The sequence below is a fragment of the Mustela nivalis genome (genome assembly GCF_964662115.1).
Source record: "Mustela nivalis genome assembly, chromosome: 6".
Lineage (NCBI taxonomy): Eukaryota > Metazoa > Chordata > Mammalia > Carnivora > Mustelidae > Mustela > Mustela nivalis.
Window position 1 is genome coordinate 20,826,899 of NC_139025.1, and position 26,604 is coordinate 20,853,502.

Genomic DNA, 26,604 nt, shown 5'->3' on the forward strand with positions numbered 1-26,604 from the left:
GATGAAAATGAGCCATCACGGAAAGAGCTAAGGGAAAAGCATTACGGAGAGAGGAAGTACCAAATGCAACCGTCCTGGGACAGGAAAAGGGTTTGCTTAATTTCAGGAGTAAAAGGAACAATGGTAGGTGTGCTGTGCCTGTTAACAAAAACATCCTTTTAAAGCTCCAGTACCATAAACTCAACACTATTTATTAAAAGCTTATTATTTGCTGAAAATATGTTTTCATTTAATGCTCTCCCAAACTCTCAATAGGTGAATATCATTAATTTCATTCATTTTATAGTCCGAGAAATAGACTCAAAGATAGTAAACGTATTGAATTCCACATTGTGATTGAGCTTAGACTATAATCCAGGTCCATGTGATTTAATGGAGTCTATTCTCTCAAAAATCAAAATCTACGTTAAAAAAATACAAACCATAAGTGACTCTTAATCTCACAAAACAAACTGAGGGTTGCTGAGGGGAGGGGGGTTGGGAGGGAGGGTGGGGTTCTGGACATTGGGGAGGGTATGTGCTATGGCGAGTGCTGTGAAGTGTGTAAACCTGGAGATTCACAGACCTGTACCCCTGGGGATAAAAATACATTATATGTTTATTTTAAAAATAAATAAATAAATAAATAAATAAATTTTTTGAAAACCCCACAAACCCCATGTATGTATTTATATATTTATCTATATAGATGATACCTTTTTTATTACCACTTGGGCTATATTTTGTGTGCGACAGAAGTTAGGGCTTACCCTGGAAAACCAATTCAGAGCGTCTTTCTCAAAACTACACATGCCAGAATAGCATTCCAAAACCTTATTTTAACAGATGCCAGGTGACGGTGTAACAAAACGCATACTATATCACAATAAAATTTCATGTTCCGATAAAAACCATTATTTGTACCCATTTTTATAGTTATTTACCATATAATCAAAGGGATTATATTTTTGCCATATGCCTTTCTTAAGTAAGCTGTGACTGCTTCTGACTTCTGAGTCTCACGTTTGGCCAGCTGAAGCACACAGAGCCAATACCACTGGGAAAATCTCAAAGAAAAGGATAAAGAAAAGCAAAGATCTAAACTTAATTAGCTGTGATGCTATACAGCAAACTGGCACCTCTATTGTGCTGGTCTCCCAAGTCTTTCAGGTCTGGCTTTGCGAGTTAGATTCATTACTGAGCTCATAAATGGCCCCTCTCCCCCACACTCCTGTTTTACTGGTGACACATTTATTAGTTCTTTTCTAACAGTGAAATGAGAACTAGGGATTTCAAATACACCCAGAATGTAGTAAAGGCATGGAATCTCTTGTAAGTAATATTTTTCTATTCCATTTTAAGAGCAAATATAGAAGTACTGTTAATAGACATTAAATGTTATTTATTAGCATGCTAATAAGCCTGCGCACTTTTAAAAAGTAAACATTAAACTTCTAACAAATTATATTTAGAAGACTAAGTGGAATGCAGATACTCTGGAAAGGGAATGCACTTCAGAATCAATTTTTAAAAACCCGTATCATCACTGATTATGATAAAAAGACAAAGATATGAGGAGATGCTTATTACTCATTCCTTCAGCTCATTTTAGGTTTATCGCTTTTTGCACAATTTAAAATTTATGCAAACGTTTTCAATGTTGCCTTTAATTTTTGCCAGAATATTTTGAACCTGGTTTAAAACTGAAATTGAAGAAGCCCAAGGAGGGCTTTAATAACAAATTTCTTTGGTCTGTTTATTTAAAACATGATGAATAAGCAAAAAGAAAAGGTGTAGAACGGAAAAAGGAAAATAAGCCCTTCTCCTTCCTAGAAGTATTTGAGATTACTGGATTGTTCATAATCTTGCACCAAAATTTAAAATCTTCCCCACATGCCAACAGCTAAGAACACACATGTACTCTCTCTCTCTCTCTCGCACAAACACACACACACACACACCCACACACGCACACACACACCAGTTGCCATGTACATGAAAGCCTAGAGCCTATGGGTTTGTAATAGTTTTAAAGTTAATAGAAAAGCAGTGAGGACTTTCACTAATATTAATCCCCAGGATTGCCTGATTTATTTAGTACTTTCAACAAATCATTTAGCTTCTTATAGTCTTATAGTCTTTTTCTTGGGAAGATAAGGGGTGAGTTAGTATTTTACCACACTAAATACTGTGGAAGTTCTTTTCTCCATGACTTCTGGAGACATTTAAGTACAAGAGTACAGAAGACAGGGAGATTCTAGTCTACGTACTAGCCCACCCAGCTGCTGGCTGAACCAGCTACGAATGTTTGTGTCCCTCCCTCCAAAACTCACAGGTTGAAATCCTAATCCCCAAAGTGACATCAGGATATGGGGCCTTCAGTAGGTGACTGGTCATGAGGGTAGATCTGTCGTGAATGGGATGGTGCCCTTAGAAAAGATTCAAGAATGTCCCATCTGCTCTTCTCCTGTTATGACCCAGGAAGTGGGCCAGATACTAAAGGCAGGTACCAAATCTGCCTTGATCTTAAGACTTCGTGACCTCCAGAACTAGGAGAAATACATGTTTCTCATTTAAGCTACTCAGTCAATGGTAGTGTTGTTACAGCAGCTCAAATGGAAGACACATGATTCTTTATCCAAAGTCTGAGGCCTATCCAGTGGTGTGACTGAGAAGAATAAGCAGATACACATAAAGGAGAGTGGTCTTGAAGTGATTATTTAAGTTGCGACCCAAAGGAAACTACCCCAAATTGTGAGGTGACAGTTGACTCTTGAAACGTGGCAAAAACTCCCAGACAAGCTCAACACTGCAAAACATCATAACATGCTTAGGTGGTTTCCATTTTTCCTGAGAAAACATAAGCTGTTCTTTCATCAGCGCCAGTGCTCATGAAGCCCAGAATTCAGACTCTGACAAAGGCACTAAGGGTTATTTTCTGGAAGTGTTGTTTTCACGGAGTCAACTCCAAAGGGTTTGGTATATAGAGACACATGAAATAAATCCCCCCCTTGTGGGAAAATTTACGAAATTTGTAACACACACTTGGCTCATTTAACTTTACCAAGTTTTTAGAAAACTTTGTCACAAAGTAAAAATTTGGGCACTTGAACTCAAAAATCACACTTTATATTTGTGTTTTAAAAATGTTTTCAAAGGGTGTCTTTTTTTTTTTTTTTTTTTTTTTTTTTTTTTTTTTAAGAGGCTCTTGTAGACCCTTGACTCAAAGGAGACTCCTGAATCCTGAAGACTCATGCTTTGCATCTCTTTGGATAAACAGAACCAGACACATTTTCCTATTTCTCTTATTCTCCAAAGAAAATGATGTAGTCACTCAACGTCCATACATTCGGACATAGACTACTTACTTCACTTTCAGGGACTCTTACTTTCCAGTTTTATTGCCATAAATTTGGAACTAAAATTAAGTTACCAATTTTAGGTAAAACAGAGTGATAAAATTTAATGGCCATTAAAATTTCAAGTGGAATCGATTTTACTGAGCTTGGTTCCCTGTTCTCCTGAGGCTCCTTGACATAGTAAATGGAAGTGTGCAAATCTAATTGGCTAAGACCCGGCTTGACCCTAATACAGACTGTTAACATTTTATCTCTGTGGAGACCTCATACCGAATTTAAGCTTGGTAAGCTTCTTTACTTTTTGAGAAAATAAGAGATTTTAATGCGCCATTAAGTCAGTTAGTCCTCAAAGTGGCAGTGTTGCCCAATCCTCCATGCCCCAAGACACACCCATGTTTTGCTTGGTTTATGTCATTGCTTATAACAGTTTTTTTTTTTTTATATCATATATCAGAAAAAGAAAGAGAGACAAAGTGATGTGCCTACATCCCTGCATCTTGGGAAGAATATGTACCTCCGTACGTTTGATTTCTAGAGCTATGGAAGTTGTATTTTAACTCTCATGGGTCACCATAAGGAGAAGCATTATACTGCATTTTATCTTCTAGTTTAATAAACAATCAACCATAAGTTCTCAACTTATTCAAATTGGGATTTCTAAAAATGTACTTTAGTACCTCCCAAGCAAATCAGAATTTCTGGGGCAATTTAAGAATTGCTTAAATGAATCCTTCAGTTCTTCTAGAGAACCAGTGCGAGCACACAGCATCCGACTTCCCCCTTACTTTCCTTTCTAAATTAACTCAGGGATTCTTCACAGCCCCATCTCTGCATCTGTACCCATAATCTCTAAAATCCCCAAATCACTGGGTGGTTTGAAAATACAGGCTCTGGGCACTGTACATTCAGAAGAAGAAGAAATGACTGACGGCAAAATTACAGAAATTATCCAGTTGGTCTGTCATTAGCTCAGCTTACCACATGGTTGTAGAGCCAGAGGACTGGTCATCTACGGGGACTACTGAGATGCTGATGCATGATCCTGCTAGCCTCAACCAGGGCAATTTTTTTACCCACATCAGCTTTTTGTCTTTGGTGTTCTTCTTGCTGAGTTTATTTCCAACAATGGATCTGCCAAGTCTACACTGGAAATCTTTTTCATAGTATAATACCCTTATATTAATATTTATTAGATTTCCACAAGAACTAAGAAATTTCTGTTATATTTTCCCCTCAAACACCATGCTGTCATAGTTTACTCCACAAGTAGCTGAAATGAAGTAATGGCTGAGGAAAAGATTATCTTCTCCTTCTGCTCATTTCAAATGCTTTTGCCTGAGCACTACTAAGGTGACAAAAACAAAATCAAACACCTATCCCTCCTCTCCCAAAACATTTCTAAAAAATAAATCAAGTCCTTCAAATGGAAGGTTCCAGGTTATTTTTAAAACTACCTTGGAGAGAAATTAAATATAATTATGGGTCATCTGAAAAACAGCATGTCAGTGATGCCACTTTAATATCCTTCAAGGGCATATGTAGCTTCTGGAATGTCTCAAAAAAAATGTACATTACTTAAAAAAAATCCATAAACCTAATGTTTTTAATTAAATGAAGAATTCAATTCATTTCTAATGAAAATACTGATACAAAAGAAAGTGTCCAGAAATACTGGTGACATTTACAAATCCTACAACTAAAACGTTTCCTTTTCCCTCTTAAATAATGAGATTGATGTTCAAATTCAATCATATAGTCAATTTCATTATTGCCACAACGTAACTTTTTTCACTGTTTCATTATATTTAGTAGCTATCCAAAGATGTAACACTTCCATTAGCATAATCTAACTAAAATCTGAATTTAAAATTATGGTTGCCCATGGAAAGAGCAAGGAGGGTCAGACAGAGGGAGAGGATGATTCTGGGAGGGCACAGGGACATTTACCACTTTGTCCCAGTATGCAGTGCCACGACTGGTATGCAGGAGATGCAAACACATAGTGTGTGGAATTAATATTTATGGAAGACCTGCCAGGCACCAAGGTTTGTTTATGCATTTCTTATCCCAATTAATCCTCTTAATAGTCCTATGAAGTATTATTACTGTCTCCAACTTACAGATACGGATGTTGCTTTAAGATGACCTGAATATGGGGGCTCTTGGGTGGCTCAGTGGGTTAAATCTCTGCCTTTAGCTCAGGTCATGATCTCAGGGTCCTGGGATCAAGCCCTGAATCTGGCGCTCTGCTCAGCAGGGAGCCTGCTTCCCCCTTTCTCTCTGCCTGCCTTTCTGCTTACCTGTGATTTCTGTCTTTCAAATAAATAAAATCTTTAAAAAAAATAAAGGACCTGAATATGACTTAGTAAAACAGGAAAGTGAATAGAAAAATCATGTTCATAATCATCTATTTTTATCTTATTTGAAATAAAATGAAGTGAGATGACTGTAAGTCAACAAAGCGGGGAGGGGCTTAAGTGTTTTCCAGATAGTCCGCTTAGTGACTGTCGTAGGTAGTGATTTGCAGCTTTTTGTGACTAGGCATGATACTCTTGTGGTGTGATTTGCATTCTGGGGTTTGCAAAGCAAGAAACTGATGGAAGGTGAACCAGATAGGTTGGTACTTTAAAAAATGAAAACAAAAAGCAATAGTAGCACCTACCATTAATAGTCATCACAAGAAAGATGACAGCCTCTGAATGTCATCAGTCAGTGAGGAAATGGATTATCTTTTGTGTCTATTTAAAATGTTTCAGGTGATCTCAGAGCAGCTTAATAGAGAAGGGATTTGTTTGTTTCAATGTACCTCAAACCCTTATACAAACAGGACTCTGGTGTGGTACCACACATTTAGAGTCAAAGACAATAAATACTCTGTTTTTAAGAACAGTGCACAATGTAGCTGCAAATGAATGTCTTACACACACACACACACACACAGACACACACACAGAAAATATTAACCTCCAGTGAAGAATTTTGGTAATTACCAATTGTATTATAGAAATCACTGTCAAATATGTTTCTCTCCACTGTTTGTGAGCCCTTTTATGATTAAAAATATTCTCCTCGCTGCTGCCTGCCTCCCTCATCATTATATCCTCTTCCTTTGCCACTGATTACTACAACCTGTGCCAAATTACTCACTTATTGACCTTTTGGTTCAATACTACCTTTAAAGAAGGAGGGGGAATAGAGCAGGATAGAGTAAAGGAGGGAGTGTGAAAGCGGGTGTGTGCGTATGTGCATACACAGGAATGCTAGAGCCTAGGAGCCCTCTTCTCCCAATGTTTTTAACAGAAAATGACCTGTAGGACAAGGATGGTTTTTGTTTTTTAATGGGCAGAACTTCTGAAGACCAGAAACAGGTGCTAAATCAGAGTCCGGTAGGTAGTATTCATTTGTTCATTTGATCAACAAAAATATACTGAGTCCCTAACTATGGGAAGGCACTGTGCTAAATAGTAGGTATTTGGGAATATGAAAGAAAGACAAGAGTGACTGCATAGGTATGATAGGAAATTGCCACTTACTATATGGTAAATTTTAATTTTAAAACTTAAGCCCCTTAGCTAGGGGGATTCAAGGATTTATTTACTCAATTTTATTGTTTTTCCTTTGAAATATGCTTTGCTACACTTTAGTATGCCCTCCTGAAGTTTTTTTCTTTATGTCTTAGACTGCTTTGCAAGATATTCATCCTTAGCTTAAAACTTAAATGTGAGTGTTCCCTATGGTTCTGGCCTGTTTTCTTCTCTTTATTTTACATATTCCCCCTGGGGCATCCTCACTGCTCCTATGACTTTTTTTTTTCCCCCAAGGTAAGCTATCCACCCAACGTGTACCCAACGTGAGTTGGATGTAAGTTATACATCCAACTCATGACCTCAGGATCAAAAGTTGCACTCTCTCTCCATCTACCGAGTCAGCCAGGCATCTCACTCCTATGACTTTTAGTATCACCTATAAGATATGGAGACTAATCAGCTGACAACAAAATCTGCATGTCCAACTCGCACACCTTCTGAGCTCCAGACTCATGTGGGAACGCTCTCCTGACACTGCCAGCTGGATGTTTCAAGGACCCAAACTGAAAATATTAAAAGTTGAACTAATCAGCTTCCTTTTCTCTCACTGACTAGCACAACCATCCATGAAGCGGCCCCGTCAAGAAATCCAGGAGTCATTCTTAGCCCCTTCCATTTTACTTCCTAACAACCAATCTCAAGGTCCTGTGGAATTTTAGATCTTAAAATACATTAAGAAACTACCCACTCCTCTTCGTGCTCTCTCTACCACCCAATCCAGGTCACCATCATCTCTTGTCGAAACTCCCACAAACATCTGCTTAAATGGTCTCTCTGGTTTTAATCTTACCTTCCCCCAGTTATATTGGACTTTATAGCCAGTTAGTTATCCACTTAAAAAAAAATGAAGATTTGAGGCAGCTGGGTGGCTCAGTCAGTTAAGCTTCTGTGTCAGGCTCCCTGCTCAGTGGGGAGTCCGCTACTCCCTCTCCCTCTACCCCTCCCCACCGCACTCTCTCCAATAAATAAATAAAACCTTTTTTAAAAAATGAAGATGTGATCATATTGTTCTCTTGCTTCAAATTCTTAATTCTTCAAACTCTTGCTTCAAACTCTTAACTGGTTTCCCACATACTAAGAGTAAGGGTCTTCCTATCTCCTTCACACTGCCTACAACTTATTTTTACTCCAAACTTACCAGGGTTAACTCCGAGTTATCATTTCAATATTGGCTTCCTTTGGGAAATCTCGGTTGGTCATTCTACTCCATCTTACCCAACCCACCACCTTCAACCTCCTACGCTTCCACCCAACTTATCTTATATGTCCACCAAATAAAGGCAGGTGTTCTTATTATATGTTCCCACAGTGACTTGCACATCCCCTCTATTATCTAATCCCCTCTAATAATATTTATTATTATATAACAGATACCTTCCCAGGGCAGGAAGGCATCAGTAGAAACAGCTTGCCTTTGTATCCCTAGCACTCAGTATAGTTAGTGCCTTGCCCAGAAATGGTGCTCAACAAGTATTTGTTCAATGAGTATATGAAACATCTTTTATTTGAAGAAAGCTGGTAAGGGTATAGAGATAAACACCCCCGATCCTCAAGGAAGATGACATTAAATACAGAATGTCTGTTATACATAATTATATGATGATAATGAGTAAATAAAACTGACTCCAATTTGGATACACGGGGATTTGTTAACATTGTAAATTGGAATTAAATATTTAGCTCTCCCTCCTAGGATAATGTAATCCACACTAAACACTTCTGGAAGACAGTTTTATGATTTTATATTAAGATGAGAAAATGGGCACAGCAAAGTTAATTGAGGTACTCAAAGTTGCCCAGAAGCAGAGCCAGTATTAAAATTCAAAGTCATCAATTTCCAATCTTTTGCTATCATTTTTTTAAACTGTTTTGTCTTTCACTCCTTGAAGTTCTACTGTGTGATTATAGGACTTCAACCTAAATACCTCTTTTTTTTTTTTTTTTTGTTAAGATTTTATTTATTTGACAGAGGGAAAGAGAGACAGCACAAGCAGGGGGAGCAGCAGGCAGAGGGAGAGGGAGAAGCAGTCCCCCCGCTGAGTAGGGAGCCTGATGCGGGGCTTGATGCCAGGACCCCGAGATCATCACCTGAGCTGAAGGCAAATTCCTAATGACTAAGTCACCCAGAAGCCCCTCAACTTAAATACTTTGATAGTCTTCTCAAAACTATCACCTGCGATATTTATAATACGAATACAGAAATTCAGGAATATAGGTCTTTTCAATGAATTTTTCTCTAGTGTTAAAATGAAAGGTTTTCTGTGCTGTGTCTCTGCACTCTTGTGTACTCTCAGAGGTGTCAGTTTCTTTGTTCTTAATAGACTATTAGGCACTAATTGTCACTACAAAGTGCCAGCATTGAACTTTCCTGCTGTTGGACATCATACTGGATACTCTACATCTATCAGTGCCCACAGTTAGTTGGCTGGTGCATTCTATTGCACTCGCTGGACATTTTGGTAGGAAATGCTGCCAGTTCTTAATAAATATTTGAGAAGCAAGAGAGGCTATTAAATTTAACAGGATTACTGGTTCCAACATTTGTATTGTGAGAGAAGTAAACTCAAAAAGGTTGGTGCTGTCATTTTAAAAGGCCATATATGTACTATCTACTCAGTAAATTCGTTTACATGTGTTATTCTGGCAAATATAATGCATAATCAAAGTGCTTCTGAAAGACTTTATAACCTTTTCAATATATACATTTGGTATACATGGAAGCTTTGCTTTTCCTGATTCTGATATTAATTTCTCAGACATAGACACAGTGACTTGCACTTGAGATTTTTCCTAGCCCCAGAGAGGACCAACGAGGGCTTTCTTTTTAACCTGACTATAGCTCGAGCTATTAAATAAATCCAATCTGTACAGAACTGTGGCCAAGACATGCCACTTTTACTAGGGATATGGAACTATCTTCTTCTTCATTTTTAGATCAATAATAGAATTTTCTTTTAACAAATACACCATTAAGTAGAAGAATCCCCAATTATAGAACATTTCTCTCATTCTTTGGGCTTCGCTTGACCCGTCCTTCATTTGCCAGAAGCAAAAACCTCTACCTCTAAAGCATTCAAGGCAGCTCATTTTATCACTCTCCAGTCCTGCCTTCCAGCTTCCATGCCCAGGAAGAACTCTAAATGTCCAAAGTATTTACTGTTCTTAATCCCCAGCGTGACGTTAAGTGAATTGGTTCTGTCATGTGAGTATAACTGATTATGTTTCCCCTAATAAAGACAGACACTTGAGTTACCCATCTGCAAGTGAGCCCAATGTAAAAGGAAGAGAGAACTACCACTGTCAGATGCCAAGTTAACATCACTTGCTCATACCATGGAACTGTCAATTAAAATTCTAGAGTAATCTTTCAAACACAATTTTCTAGTCCAAGAACTATGTGTAAATCCACAGTGCATTAAGAGGCATACAAGGTAAAGTCTTAAGCTTCATGTAGGTGTTAATATTCTTGGTTGGTCATCGGTAGATGACATTCACGGAGCCAGAATTCTCTTGACTTTCACTTGAAATGCAGATTCCATGAATTCATCCTCATAGATCAGCCCTGTTTTTGAGGGAAATGACTTTGCAAAGATGTTGCTTTCCTTTCTTAACTCTGCGGTTCCTATTAAGCTATACCATGGAATAAAGATTCCTTTCAAGAGTAGCAGGGGGGCTGACTTGGCCTCCTGCTTTAGGAGATTATAAATATTCTCACACACTTCTAAAAGGAAGCAAATTCTAACTTGGGCTTTAACATTCTGACATGTTTTTCACTCTATTTGTCAGTGGTTTGAATGTGGTAACAATAAAGGCTAACAGGGTAAAAACAAATGCTTTTATCCCAAGGATAAAATTCTGTTAGAGAATTTACCTGCAGAGATTCCATTTCTTCATCTTTTCTGTGGGTCTCCTCCAGGAGATCTATAAGAAGAAAGCAAAATGCCCATCAAGATAACATTGCCTCTTAGTATCAAACTCAATTTAGTCAGGAGTGTGTAAAAACTGTTGCCTGGAAAGAGAATTTAATGTTTAAGTGTGAAAAGGAATGTCAAAGAAATGCCCTCTGATCCTAACAGAGGAGATGGGACAGAGATCTGGACTCTGCCAATCCTGAGCTAGCTGAGAAGCCCTGGGAGGTCTGGACTCTGGTGGAGGTACCAGAGAAGAAGGCCAACTAATTTACAAATCCAAAACCATATCAATATTTTAGGAATTTGGCCCACTGTTTATATAACTCTGAAGTAACACAAAATTTTCTTTAAAAAAAAAAACAACTTCCTTTTCTCTTTAATGAAAAATTAGAAACAAACCATTTGCTCCTAAAATAAGCTCCCAAGCCAAACTCCGCCTCCAGAGTCCATTTTTATAATCAGATTAAAACATCCTGGAATAATGGGTGTTATTAATGGAAGTAGAACACCACCTTCACTGTAAAGGCATATTAATTATCATTTCACGCTGAGAAGGTGGGAAGCACTAAAGCTACATCTGACCAAGAGCTTAGCATCATCTCAGGGAAATTAGCAGCTAGAAGCGAAGGTAGTCAACTGAAGAGAGTTCTGTCTATATGCATGCATATAGCCATGGTATCTTGGTGCCCTACATTAATTTACAAACTTGCTATAAAGGAAAATATATTTGGCAAGCACAATTTTCTGCCTGCAGCTATACCACCCTGTGCTATGATCTTATTAGATCTCACAAACCTAAAGAGGGCTGGGCTGAGTCAGAAGTTGGATGAAAACAGGCAAGAAACACCTACAGCAGTGCACATTAATATGAGCATTTGCCTTGCTCTGTGATTGATGGAGCTCACCAAGAGGCTGTGCTGCATAAAAGGAAAATATAACTTACAGAAATTCAATATATATCTCAGAAAGGCAAATGCAAATGTTTTTAGCAAGTGCTATACTACATACAGCAGGAAGCAATACTATGTGAGTAGCCAAGGCACGCGGCTATAGGTCATAAGTGAACAGGCAATACGCTGGAACTTAGGAGAGCTGGCAGATGGTAGGACTGATGGCGAGTCTGCATGGCTCATTCAGCTACAGAAGGGTCACATAAAATCCCATCAAAACACGATATACTGGGATTCAGGAGAACAGGTGATTTTTGCTCCATATCCCATAGAAGGGTGGACTTCGGCTCCCAAACCTCCCCTAATGAGGGTTAGGTCTATAAAGTTGAGAGGAGAAAGTCAAAGCATTAGGCTGCATTTTAGAAGGGGTCTTTGGTTGGCATAGCAGATTCTTTAGCTACACAGAAACCAACTTGGGGGTGGCAGATTGTTTCAGTGCCTTCAAAAATTCCTCACCCTGAAACCTTACTCATATGCATTGTGACACTGCAGCTGCCGCCTTGAGGAGGTCACACTCATCTACTTTCTACATGTCACCTCTGGCCCAGCCTCCTGACTTGACTGGCTAAACAGACTACAGCAGAATCTGTGCCCAACTGCACTGAGAGTTCAAGAGGCCTTGTGCATTTCACTTCCCCACTTGGAACTCTCTCATCACCAAAGAACAAGGCCAGGACAACCTGTTGGATGACAAGGGACTCTTCCCACCTATGACACCCTGCAGTTTGTCTTAACTGGCAGCTAGCCAATGCCCAGAAGCACAGCTGTTAACTGGCTTGAAGATGATTATGGATGACTCAGAAGGGGAGCTCAAGAGATACCAAACTGCCCAGTGAGCCCAGGGCCAATCCCAACTCACAGAATCAGGACCTGTATACATGGAATTGGGGATGCTTTGGTACCCAGCACTTGCTAACTTACAGCAACCATTTGTTAACTGTACATGAAGCATTCAGAATTTATTAGAGGGACGTAAGAGTAACTAACAGATGCATGGGAAAAGAGGAGCCAGTTGTTACTCTATAGAGAGTAACAACTGATCTTGGATGGTAGGAATGTAAGTATCATGTAAGTATCATGAACTAATAAGCGTTTTATCCTGGTTGCCTCTAGTGTTTGTGTCACTCCACTCTGGGTGAAATTCCAGAAAGAGAAGTGCTCATGAGCTTAGCTTAGATCTCTTGCCTACTGACTGGCTAGGGGAAAGGATGGAGCACTTCCACTGATAACCCCAAAAGGATTAGATGAAGAATAGAAAGGATAGTTTCTAAATGAAAGACCAGGGAACTGTTAAAAGAAGAAGGAATAGGCACCAGACAGGCTAAAAACAACAGTTTCAGTAAATTGTGCCTTTGGCACAACTCTCTTGAATAGTCACAAGATGTAAGATCACTACTGTGTCCCTATGTGAACATGGCCATTTTGATTCACTACTTCTGGATATTAGAAGGTTCTCTGAGCCAGGCCCCCTGTACTGAATTACATCGTTTAATTGTACACTGGACTTGGAGTGATGGATAGTAGGGTCCACTAACCATCAAAGAAAACTGATCTTGTTCCTCCAAACTTCACTTGGTACATCAAATACCAAACACATTTGCTAAAACATAGCAGATAAATAATGGGTACTGCATCTCTTGTACAATCAAACTCAACTCACAGACTCAATAAGATTATAAATGTAAAGATATATGAAGGTAAAGATGTTCAGTTACCCTCAGAATTTCATAGAATTACTGCAATTTAAAAATTATGTTCTCAATTTCTCTAAATATATAGAGGTTATGCTGTTTTTCCAAAAAGGCTAGTACCAATTGGAATGCTTAATTTTCAACAACTGAACAAAAAAACAAAAATAAAAACAAACTATAACTGGCATTTTAAATATAGAACTTCTAGACTTTTGGGAAGGATGGTAGAGTAGGAGAACTCTAAGCTCACCTCATCCCACGGCTACCACTGGATAAGGCCCACATCAGTGTAAATAACCCAGAAGATGATACAAAGACTGGTAGACTAGATGTTTCACAGCTAAATGTAGAGAAGAGGCCACGTGGAAGAGGATAAGAAGCACAGAGATGCTGTTGGGAGCTAAATAGACCCTCAGACTGTCCTCAGGAGGGAGGGACTACTTGGGCACAAAGAGGGGAAGGAAACAGACCATCACAGCAGGCACTGCAGGCATAGGGAGCCCACACAGGGGAGAAGAAACCCCTGTGACATTTGACTTCAAAAACTAGAGGCGCACAATTTCAGAAGTTCTTACAATCAGTGTTACTTAACACCTGGAACTTTAAAAATAATCACCCTAAGCTCTGGGAGAGCCAGGAAGGTGAGAGGAAACTGAGTCTCTACCCTTAAAGAGACAGCACAACAAAGGGCCTTGTGGAACTACAGCCCAGAAGCACCAGTCGGAAAAATTCCTGGATATATGGGAAAGAGATCTGTTTACTAATGTCAGCGAGTGAGCTGGAGAGGCAGGGATCATTGGGCAGCTTCTCTAAGAAGAAAAGAGTTGATGGGCATCATTTCCCTTCCCACAGCCTCCAGCCTACACACACAGACACCTGTGTGAACCACGAGGTGCCAATGCTTACTACCTAACTTGCTAGCAGCATGCCCTGCAGACAGGAGCTGCCCCTTCCAGCTAGGCCTCAACTCAAGCCCAGAGTAGGTCCAGACTGTCCTGCTAACAACACAGGGACTAAACCCTGTACACACAGGCAAAAATTGGTAGAATTCTCTTCTGAAGCCACAAGCTTATATTAGCCTGGTTCTTTCTAGGCTGTATTTTCTACTATGCCAAAGGAACGTGTACAACAGCAAAGCTGGTGAAGAAGAAAGCAGAGCCAAGAGACAGAGTAGGCTGAGGACAAGACTGACCTTTGCCTGAAACCCGCATAACTTGAATTTTGAACTCTCTTCTTTCCCTCCCTCCATCTCTTCTTCTCTCCCTATTTTCCTTCCTTTCTTTTTTCCTTTCCATCTTTCTCTTCCTTTCCTCCTTGCTTGTACTTAAATTAGGTTTAGTTGGATTGCTGTCAGTTTTAAAAATCGCTGGTAGTCCAGCTGTATGGAGCTTTCTTATCTTTATTTGGAAACTTGGAGAGCTCAGAATTGACAAGAATGTTCTATTTTACAGTGAGCGCTTCATTCTACAATAAATGAAGACATGAGGCTCAAAGAAGGCAAATGATTTGCTTGAGATTCCCTAGTTAGTCTAAAGCCCTAGCTAGAGCTTTGCTCTCCTTGCAATCCTAGGGCAATCTTCCTGCCATATATATCACATCCTGCTCTCATTTTTAACTCCCTTAATTGTACCTTCCTTAATACTATTGTTTTTAAAAATGCACGTTTGTATTCCTCTGATTTCCTTCAGGAGTTCTCTGATGTCAACGATCGGGGCTCCAATGTCTTCATATCCATATCCTTCCTAACTACTACCTCTCTACCTTTGCTGCTTAACCTGGATCCCCCAAATTGACTCCTCCTCTACATCACTGCTCTATGCAATTGTTCACTTGTTAGGTCCCTTGTTTGAATGCATGCATTTGGGATGATGAACAGGGTTATTAAGCTGTGCTGGTAAAATATGGCCACCGGGCTTTGCTGAGAAGCAACTACTTCGCTGCAACCACAAGAGCAGAGAATATAGGTGAGGCCTCTGGACAGCTGCAGTGGCCAGGACCACAAAGTGTAATTAGTGCATCTCGTTATAATGAGCAATCTTGTTTGTTGTTTGGTCTTACTGGCTTTAGAACGAATGATCAGCACGGAAAAAGTGGAAGGGCTGCCCTGTTCCCTTGCTCACCACTGGCATGTTCCTGTTTTGCTTTATTATTCTCTGGTTTGCTGTTCAATACAAACAGCAATTCAACTGCCTTGCAAATTGCTGTGGCTAAATGTGCTTCCATCAACATGAGTTAATGAAAGATTTTTCTTTTTTTTTTCTTTTTTTTTTTTTTTGGTGAAAAGGGCAGCAGTCCTGCCTATTTTCCTTGGACTGGCTCCAACTCTTTAAATAAGCTGATACTAACTCATTAGGACATAGAGCTATTAGAGTAAAAAAATACCATTTAAAAAAAAAACAGGCTATTATGGATGAGAATGGGAAAATCCAGTTGTGTTGTTTTGTTTTGTTCCACTTTGCATTTCTCTGGCACATTCAGGGTAATATATCTTGACCATGTTTTTGGCTAAGATGGTCTTGTACTACTTTCTTCACAGTTTTTGCAACTAGTGGTCTGGCTGTTTAAAAAGGTTTGACACTTTTTTTATGTTGATTCTGGTTCCTGGTAGCCCAGAAACAGATAGATTGTTTGTTTATTTGCTTTTAAAAGGAGAATCATGTCAGGCTGTACATGAGCAACCCATCTCTCTAGCAACTTGACCCTTGACAGAAAGGTTGGAGATCAAGTTTAGAAATGAGTAGATTTTCTCCCTTAACCTTTACTATAAAATATCTTCACCCGGCTGGTCATGGACAGAAAGTTATAGAAACAAGGGTTTCAGACACAGCAACACGTATAATTGCAGCACTGGACAGAGGAGCATTGACAGCAGAATATGGCAAATTAATGATTACAGAGAAAAGCATTTAACTCCTGGCTCCTATACCTCACTTAGTAATCAGTGCTCATATTCAGTATTACTCTGTGTCCTGCCATTTACTTAAAACAATAGGTAGTGTACATTCTCAAAAGAAAGTAAGCTTTTTAAAAAGTAAGTCTGTGGCCCCCTGGGTGGCTGCATAGGTTAAAGCCTCTGCCTTCAGCTCAGGTCATGATCTCAGGGTCCTGGGATTGAGCTCTGCATCGGGCTCTCTGCTTGGTGGGGAGCCTGTTTCTCCCTCTCTCTCTGCCTGTCTCTCTGCCTACTTGTGATCTCTGTCTATCAAATAAATAAATAAAATCTTAAAAAAAAATTACATCTGTGTCATTCGTCTTTGTGGGGTGCAGTTGTGGTATAATAAAGTTAATCAAATAAAAGAGTACCTTACAACCCTTCAGAGGTCATAAATGATGGACCTAGCCTCCCATAGTTGTATACTAGAGACATTGGCTACATGCTAAGAACCAGGACCAATTTATCTTTTTTTCTTTTTTGGCTTCCTAGTTATTAGAATCATTAATATTTTAGGGACAGAAGGGACCACTGAAATAACCTCATCCAAGGGTTTTCAATCTTTTTTTTTAAAACAAGTAGAATTTTTTCTTATGAATAAATCATATACACTTTCAAGTGTATACGGTATATAAATAAATACTGTAATTTAAATAGCTGAAAGAAAGCTTCTCAGTTGAAAGCAGAAGGAAGGACCTGGGAGCCTGCCTGCTGGGGCTCTATACCTAACCTGGCATCACCCCCTGTGGTGCCGCAGTGGAGCTATAAAGCTCCAAATTATGCTGATGGGAAACCACTGATCTAATCCAACTTCATCACAGTTTATAGATGAGGAGTTCCTGAAGGGCCAAAGCCTCTGTCAGTGTCACACAGCTAGTGAACATATGGGAATGAACCCAAACCCAGGGCTTCTAAACTGAATCAGGATCCAGCACTTTTTCTCCTGAAAAATTGACTCTCCTCCTTTGCTTTTCAAGATGTATTGAAATGACATATTATTCCAAACTCTATCATAAATGCTTACACATCGTCCAATGCCTCCCCAAACTGAAAGAAAACTTTCCTAAAGCAATTTGCGTACCAATAATCTGTGAGAAGACCTATAGTTAGTTGCTCTGCAAAATGAAATTCCTCAAACCTGAGAGAAGACATCAAAAGATGTGGCTTTGATGGAAAGCAAATACGAAGAACATTTGAAAAGGCAGTTGTTTTTGGCAAAGTGTATGCATCACACAATGTACAGTATATCTCACAAAATAAAACAACAAAAATCTGTGAAGAAGATGCCAGATGGCTGGCAGCTGAATAGTTCCTTTGCTTAATATAATATTTATTAGCAAGCTTCTTTTTCTGTTCTGCTATACTAGTATAGGTAAATATTTTAAGTGAATAATAATATAATTGCATATTGGCCAAAATACCTTAAAAATAATCAAATGTGTTATTTTAAAATATATGTAAAACACTTAAAATTGTGTCTGATACATAGTAAAAATAATATATACATTAGGTGTTATAATTATTTTAAAAATTACCCTTTAGCAGTATGCCTGCTAAAGTCAGAAAAATGTGTGAAAAATGATCAGTTACATTTAAAAAAAAATAAGCAAAAAAAAAAAAAAAAGCCCTCAAGTATACTACTTTAAGACTCCATCTATGATTGGTAGCTACATTATTTAGAACTCTTCCATATCTACTGCCACCCACTGGTACATATCTGGATATACCACAATGAGTTAAGAGTTTTCTCATGGAATGACCACAGAAAACACACAGATTAAAATGAAGAACAACATTCAAAAAGTATGGCTATCCTCTGTGGTTTGTCTCAGACACTGAAACAACATACTGGTCTATGGATGGAGCCCAAACAGTCCAATAAATGAAAGGTTTACAATCCACTGTCTGTCTTGGGTATGTGGTAAAACATCCAAATACAGGTACTCATGTTTTATTTGATGTCCATTCATTTCTGGGGAAACTTTCCATCTTGACCACTACAGAGATTTAAAACCTCTTCTTCATAAAACTGATACCCTATAGAAAACAACACAATCATCTACCCAATTCCATCTCATTCTTGGTGCTGACTTGGAGAAACCCCAAGATGTAGAACAAAACGTTCTGACTCAGCCACCTATTAAGACTATTATCTTTTGTATTAGCAACACAAGCAGAGAAAGTAAGAACATATTCTTTAATAAATAAATCACTGTTCTAAATTGTTTTGCTCAGTGGGACTATATGTCACAATTAGCAAAATAAGAAAGAGAAGTTTATAATGAATTGTAAACACCACTCCAAGAATAAGTTTCATATGTTCATATCTAGCCATAAAATCATGCTTCTTTCTGCATATACTACCTCTAAATTGTGTTCACTTATATAAAAGCTTGGCTTCTATATAAATTCCTTAGGTTGGAAGGCAGTTTATCTTAGACCCCATTTTGGTTCTAGACTCATATGGTGCAAGTAAGTATGTAATTTTGGGCTTACAGAAATCCTAGGTTTATGACTTGTTCTTCAAGCATCTCCTGTTTATGGAAGTTACAAAAGTTTGTGCTGGATTCTTGATGCACCTACTACTCAGCTGGGCATTTCAGACTCCTAGGTCTACTCTACATCTACTCTAAATATGACAGACAAAGTTTTAGAAACCAAATTATTGAGAGTAAATCTTGAAAACAGTGAGAGAGAAAAAGTACTTTAGTTATGGGGGAAAACAATTAGAATGTTAGTGAATTTCTCATTAAAAACCATACAGGTCATAACACATTTTTTAAATGCTGGAAGAAAAGAACCAACAACTTAGAATCCCACAAGCAGTGAAAATATCCTTCAAGATTGAAGGTGAAATTGAGACATTCTCAGGAAGAAAAATTAAAGTAAGTTGTTATCAGACCTATGTTAAAACAGTGACTACGATAGTTATCAAAAAAAAAAAAAAGAGAGAGAGAGAGAGAAGAACTAATTAACAAAAAGGGAATCTTAAGAAATGAAGAAAGAACACAGTAATAGAAAATACACATAAATCAAACAATTTCCCTCTCCTATTGATTTTTAAATTATGTTTGATGTTGAAACAAAAAATTGAACACTATCTGACATGGTTCTAAATGCATCTAGAGGAAATATTTATATTATATATTTTTAGATTTATTTATTTTTTTAAGTAGGCTGCCTGTCCAACATGAGGCTTTAACCTCCGACCCTGAAATCAAGAGTTGCATGCTATGCCAACTAAGCCAGTCAGAGCAAAAGAATATGAAGAAAGAAATTTGTTATACTTTAAACTGGTAAAATGACAATGCCAGTAGACTTTGATGGCTATATATGTACAATGTAATGAGTAGAGCAACCACTAAAAGAACTACACAAAGAGATGCACTAAAAACACAGTTGATAAAGTGGGATTCTAAAAATATAACAAACAAACAAACAAACAAAAACCCACCTGCTAAATAACCAACAGTAAGGGTGAGGAGAAAAAGCAGAGAAATAAAAAATACAGAAATAAGCAAAGATGGAAGACTTAAGTCCTAACATATCAATAATTACCTTATATGAAAATAGTCTAAATACACCAATTCAGAGATAGAAATTGCCAGATTTGAATGACATCTCTGCCATTAATCTATGACATGATCTATGGATGATATGCTATCTATAAGAAACTCATTTCAAATATACTAATTTAGAAGGATGAGAGTAAAAAATGAGAAAGATTATGCCATGCAAGCATTAATGAAAAAAATCAGGAATGATATATCAATATGAGACAAAGTAGACTTCAGACCAAAGAAAATTAATGGAAACAGAAAAGGACATTATATAATGGTAATAAGAGCTAATTTACATAACAATCCTATATGTGTATATACTAAATAACAAATTTGCAAAAAAAAGATGACGAAAAAACTGATAAAACAGAAAGAGAAAACAGAAAAATTCAAAATTAGAGAATTCAACATCCTTCTCTCAGCAAGTGATTATACAACTAGACAGAAAATCATCAAGAATATATAGAAGCACATATCAAAGCTATATTTAAGCATAAGTATAACAGGAAAATCTCTAAACATTGGCAACTAAACAATATTAAATAATCTATGGGACAAAGAGAATGTCTCAAGGAAGATTAAAAAAATATATATCATGAACTGAATAAAATGATTATAGGATACAGCCAAAGCAGTACTGAGAGGTAAATCTATAGCACTTAATGCATGCATTAGAAAAAAGGTCTTAGGAATACTCTATACCTCAAGAACCTAAAAAAAAAAAAAAAAAAAAGTAATAAATCTCAAGCAGCAGAAGGAAGGAAATAGGAAATAACAGAAATCAATGAAGTTAAGAACAGAAAAGCAATAGGAAAAAAAAAAAAAACTAATGAACTATAGAGCTGGTTCCTTACATAGTTCAAGAAAACTGACAAATCTGTAGCAAGATTGACCAAAAAGGGAAAGAAATATTGAGACAGAAAGTGGTGGGGGAAATTACCAATATCAGGAATGAAACAGGGGAAATCACTATAAATCCTATAGATATCAAAAGGATAATAAGGGAAGACTATGAGAAACTCTTCATAGATAAATGTGAGAACATGGATGAAATGAACCACTTCTTTAAAAAGCATAACTTATGCAATATAAAATACATAATTTGAATAACCTGTAAGTATTAAAGAGATTGGATTTGTAAGTATAAAACTCCCAGAAGAGAAATATCCACAGCAGAAATTTCACTGGTGAATTATGCCAAATGTTTAAAAAAGAATCAACACCAATTTTACACAATCTCTTCAGAAAACAGAAAAAGAAGGAATACTTCCCAATTTTATCAAGCCAGTATCATGCTCACTACCAAAAATATACAGTTAAAAAAAAGATTAAAAAAATTCTAGCTCCCTCCTAAATAAAGATGCAGAAATCCATAAGAAATATTAGCAAACAGAATTTAACAACATAAAGAAAGAATTATATTTCATGACTAAGTTGAGTTTATTCTCAGGATTGGCTCAATGTTCAAAAATCAGTTAATATAATCCATCCTTTTAACAGAGTAAAGAAGAAAAATCACATGATCATATCAACTGATGCATAAAAATCTACCTGACAAAATTCATAACACATTCAAGATTAAAAAAAAAAAAAGAAAGAAACTCAGAAAAAAAAAATACAAGGGAATTTTCCTCAACCTAATAAAGAGCACCTACAAAAACCCTACAACTAACATTATACTTAATGTTAAAGAAAGATGAAAGAGGGGATGTTTTCCCTTTATTATCAGAAATACGGTAAGAATGCTCTTTCTCACAATTCTTATTCATCTTTTGGGAAGACCTTTCTAATGCAACAAAACAAAGAAATAAAAGGTATACAAATCAGAAATTCTTTACGAAAAGAAAATGCAACTACAGTAGCTAAAAGAGTTTTTAAAAAGACGAGTAAACTGGGAAAAATCAGTCTATTCAATTTCTAGGTTTATTATACAGTTATAGTAATCAAGACTGTGTAGTCTTTGTGGAGGTATATATACAGAGATTAATCAAACAGATAGAGAGCCCAATTACAGAAAATGGAAAACAGATTAATGGTTGCCAGGAGTTAAGGATGGAGTCAGGGAGAAAGGGAAGTCAGTTTGGCTACAACAGGCAACATAAGGGATCTTCATGTGGATGAAAATGTTCTGTATCTTGACTATCAATGTCAATACCCTGGTTGTGCTGTTATACAACATTTTTGCAAGATATTTCTATTGGGAGAAAATGGGTAAGGGGACCTTTACATATTATAGGATCTCTCTCTCTTTTTTAAAAAAATTTTTATTTATTTATTTGACAGAGAGAGATCACAAATTGGCAGACAGAGAGGGGGAGGCAGGCTCCCCATTAAGCAGAGAGCTGGATGCAGGGCTTGATCCCAGGTCCCTGAGATCATGACCTGAGCTGAAGGCAGAGGCTTAACCCACTGAGCTACCCAGGCACCCCTATAGGATTTTTAGATAGTCTCACAACTCCATGTGAATAGGAAATTATCCTCAAAATAAAAATTTCAATGAAACTACTGTTATTTAGCATAGTACTGAAAGTCAAAGTCATAGTTATCAGACAACATAAAGAAATAAAAGTCATACAAATTAGCAAGGAAGTAAAATTTTCACTCTTAGCAGATGACATAATACTCTATTTAGAAAACTCGAAAGAGTCCACCATAAAACTGCTAAAACTGATAAACAAATTCAGTGAAGTCACAGGATAAAAAATCAACATACAGAAATTACATCAGTATTGAATCAGTGGAATGAGAAATTAAGGAATCAATCCTATTTAAAATTGCCCCCAAAACAATTAAGATACCTATGAATACACTTACCCAAAGAAGTAAAAGACCCATACTCTGAAAACTATAAAACACTGATGAAAGAAATGGTATATGAAATGAAGACATGGAACATTCCATGTTCCTGGACTGGGAGAACAAATATTTTAAAATGTCCAAATTACGGGCACCTGGGTGACTCAGTCAGCTAAGCAACTGTCTTTCGCTCAGGCCATGATCTTGGTCTCCCAGGATGGAGTCCTGCATAGGGCTCCCTGCTCAGTGGGGAGCTTGCTTCTTCCTCTGGTCCTCCCCCTCTCGTGCTCTCTCTTTCTCTCTCTCAAATAAAGAAATTTTTTTTTTAATATATTTTTTTATTTTTTATAAACATATATTTTTATCCCCAGGGGTACAGGTCTGTGAATCACCAGGTTTACACACTTCACAGCACTCACCAAAACACATACCCTCCCCAATGTCCATAATACCACCCCCTTCTCCCAAACCCCCTCCCCCCAGCAACCCTCAGTTTGTTTTTTATTGCATTGAATATATAGATTGTTTTGGGTAATATAGACATTTTTTTTAAAAAATTTCTTTATTCGGAGACAAATCAAATAAAGAAATTTTTTTAAAAAATGTCTATATTACCCAAAACAATCTATATATTCAATGCAATCCCTACCAAAGTACCCACAGCATTTTTCACAGAGCTAGAACAAACAATTCTAAAATTTGTATGGACCACAAAGACCCCAAATAGTCAAAGTAACCTTGAAAAAGAAAAGCAAAGCTGGAGGCATAACAGCTCCAGACTTCAAGTTATATTACAAAGCTGTAGTAATCAACACAGTATGGTGCTGGCACAAAAGTACACACAGATCAATGGACCAGAATAGAAAACCCAAAAATGAACTCACAATTATATGGTCAATTAATCCTCAACAAAGCAGGTAAGACTATCTAATGAGAAAAAGGCAGTCTCTTTAACAAATGATGTTGGGAATACTGGACAGCAAAATACAAAAGAATGAAACTGGGACACTTTCTTATACCATACACAAAAATAAATTCAAAATGGATTAAAGATGTAGCTGTGAGACTTGACACCATAAATTCCTAAAAGAGACCAAAGGCAGTAATTTCTTTAATATTGGCTATAGCAACTTCTTTCTAAATATGTCCCTGGAGGCAAGGGAAAGAAAGCAAAAATAAAGTGTTTGAGCTTCATCAAAATAAAAAGCTCCTGTACAGTGTAGGAAACAAAAAAACTAAGAAACAACTTAGGGAATAGGAGAAGATATCTGCAAATTACATAACTGATAAAGGGTTAGTATACAAAATAAAAAGAACTTATATATAAATATATAAAGAACACCCAAAAACAAATAACCCAATTAAAAGATGGATGGAAGATATGAAGAGACATGTCTTCCAAAGAAGACAACCAGATGGCCAATAGACACATGAAAAGATGCTCAACATGACTGATCATCAGGGAAATACATATCAAAACCACAATGATGTATCTTACATAAAAAATAAAATAAACACACATACACACACAAGAAACAACAAGGGCTGATAAGGATGTAGAGAAAAAGGAACCCTTAGGCACTGTTGGTGAGAATATAAACTGGGGCAGCCATGGCGAGAAGTAGTATGGAGGTCCCTCAAAAAATTAAAAATGGAACTACCACATGATCCAGAAATTCTATTATTGGGTATTTACACAACAAATATGAAAATGCTAATTCAAAAAGATAGTATGGACCCCATGTTTACTGCAGCATTATTATTATTTACAATAGCCAAATTTATGGAAGCTGCCCAAGTGTACACTGATAGATGAATGGATAAAGATCTAGAGAGAGAGAGAGAGAGTGTGTGTGTGTGTGCATACATACACATAATGGAATATTACTCAGCCATAGAAAAGAATGAAATTTTGTCCTTTGCAACGATATGGTTGGAGCTAAGAGAGTACTATGCTAAACAAAATAAGTCAGACATAGAAAGACAAATACCATATGATTTTCACTCCTATGTGGAATTTAAGAAACAAAACAAACAAGCAAAGGGGGAAAAAAGAGAGAGAAGCAAACCAAGAAGCATATTCTTAACTCCAGAGAATAAACTGATGGTTCCCAGAAGGGAGGTGCACGGGGGAGTGGGTGAAATAAGTAATGGGGATTAAGGAGTACCCTTGTGATGAGCGCTAGGTCATCTATGGAAGTGCTGAATCACTATATTGTCCATTTGAAACTATTACATTGTAAGCTAACTGGAATTTCAATTTAAAAATCATAATGGCTTTAGACAAAATAAGAAATAATAGATATTAGAGATAATGAATTAATTATAACTTTTTGAGATCAGTACCTCAAAATCTGCCCTTTCCTGTCCAACCTCACTGCAACTGCCCTAATCAACATACCCATCTCTTTCCTATATTTCTACTGTACTACTATACTAAAATGAAAGAAAGAAAAAATAAAAATAAAACATTGGACATGCTGAGGAATACAGAGCATGAGCTTCAGTGTCAGAGTCACTTGGATATATAATCTTACCCATCTACTCTTCTTTCCTTCACTCTAAAATGGGGACAAAAATGCCAACATTACATAACTGTTGAAAGATATGAAATAATGCACATGACTTCTTCAATTATTAGTAATTATCATTATTTCATCACACTGTTACAAAGATATCACAATAATAATTATTAACTATGAATATAAATTGTGTTGATGATTAGAGAGTCCTGCTTCTGCAAGAGAGAAAATAATTAGGCAAACGGCACATTGATAGGATAAAGACCATCAGTATTTTCCTGGATACTGTATTCTATTCTGAAGACAGAGACTCTACAATATTATTCCCTCCCTTCTCATATCTTGTAAACTAGAAATTAAGTCCTTTGTTGATCTGAATTTATAGGAATCTATATAGTAGAATGCTGTGAAATAAACTATATAGTTTTTACTCAATCCCAAATAGATGTTAAGGTGGGGGGGAGTTGTTACTAAAACTTTGAGAAAATCAGTGATACCTTCAAGTTCCATAAATTCCACTTCAAAAACATGTTCTAAAACTCTCATCTGAAATACTACAATAGTGTCGGCTGTGTTCTCTACTCCCAGTGTTGTATAATTCAATCTTTCCCCTTGACTGCCTTGAGTAATGATTCTAAAACAGATATGCTTATGTTACTCTTTGCTCAAAGGTGTTCTAGGGCTGTAAACTACTTACAGTGTTGGATTCTATCTGTGCTGCCATAAGTGACTGATTGGTCATGACTTCCTAGAGTGTATATGGTCAAGTATTCTAGGGTATGCCTGAGCTCAGTGAAAGAAGCTCTTAAATTCAGTTTTGATGTCTTCCATGGATATACAACTATAGGGGAATAGTAAAATGTAGAGTTCTAGTATTTTCCATGCTGAGATAAAGTTCAAACTCCTTAGTACATTATTTATAAAGGATCCCTCCACAGTTTACTTCCAAGACCATGATCTTTTGTCATCCCTTTAATATCTCTTTACATTATCTATAATGTCCTTCCTGAACTTCACAAATTAGAAAACATGTAACCATTTTCAAATCCCAACTTAACAAATATCCTCTGTTGACTTTCACAAGCCATCCAATGACCAAACACCACTCATATTCCTAGAAATACTGCTTCGGCTTCCATGTTCCCAGAGTACTTTCTTTTATTATTTATTCTACTGTAGTTAATTGTTATAAATTTGGATATGTCATCAAAATCAAACTCTTTGATAAGTACCATGTTCAGGAGCTTAAGCTCAGAATATTGTATAAGCTAAAGAAACATTTACTGAGTAAACGCATTTTTAAGATAATAATAAAAA

General features: G+C 37.1%; 1 protein-coding gene across 41 annotated transcripts in view; it reads right to left on the reverse strand.

Annotated features, from left to right (window-relative positions):
• CEP128 (centrosomal protein 128) overlaps positions 1-26,604 on the reverse strand; it is a 407,789-nt gene that overhangs the window by 62,506 nt on the left and 318,679 nt on the right. For all 41 annotated transcript variants that reach the window (XR_014313195.1, XM_082736376.1, XM_082736360.1 and 38 more), the window contains one exon: positions 10,797-10,846. Coding sequence is in view for 40 of the 41 variants with exons in the window: in XM_082736376.1 (XP_082592502.1) it covers positions 10,797-10,846 (50 nt within the window). In the remaining variant the exon portion in view is untranslated. The remainder of the gene's footprint in view (positions 1-10,796; positions 10,847-26,604) is intronic.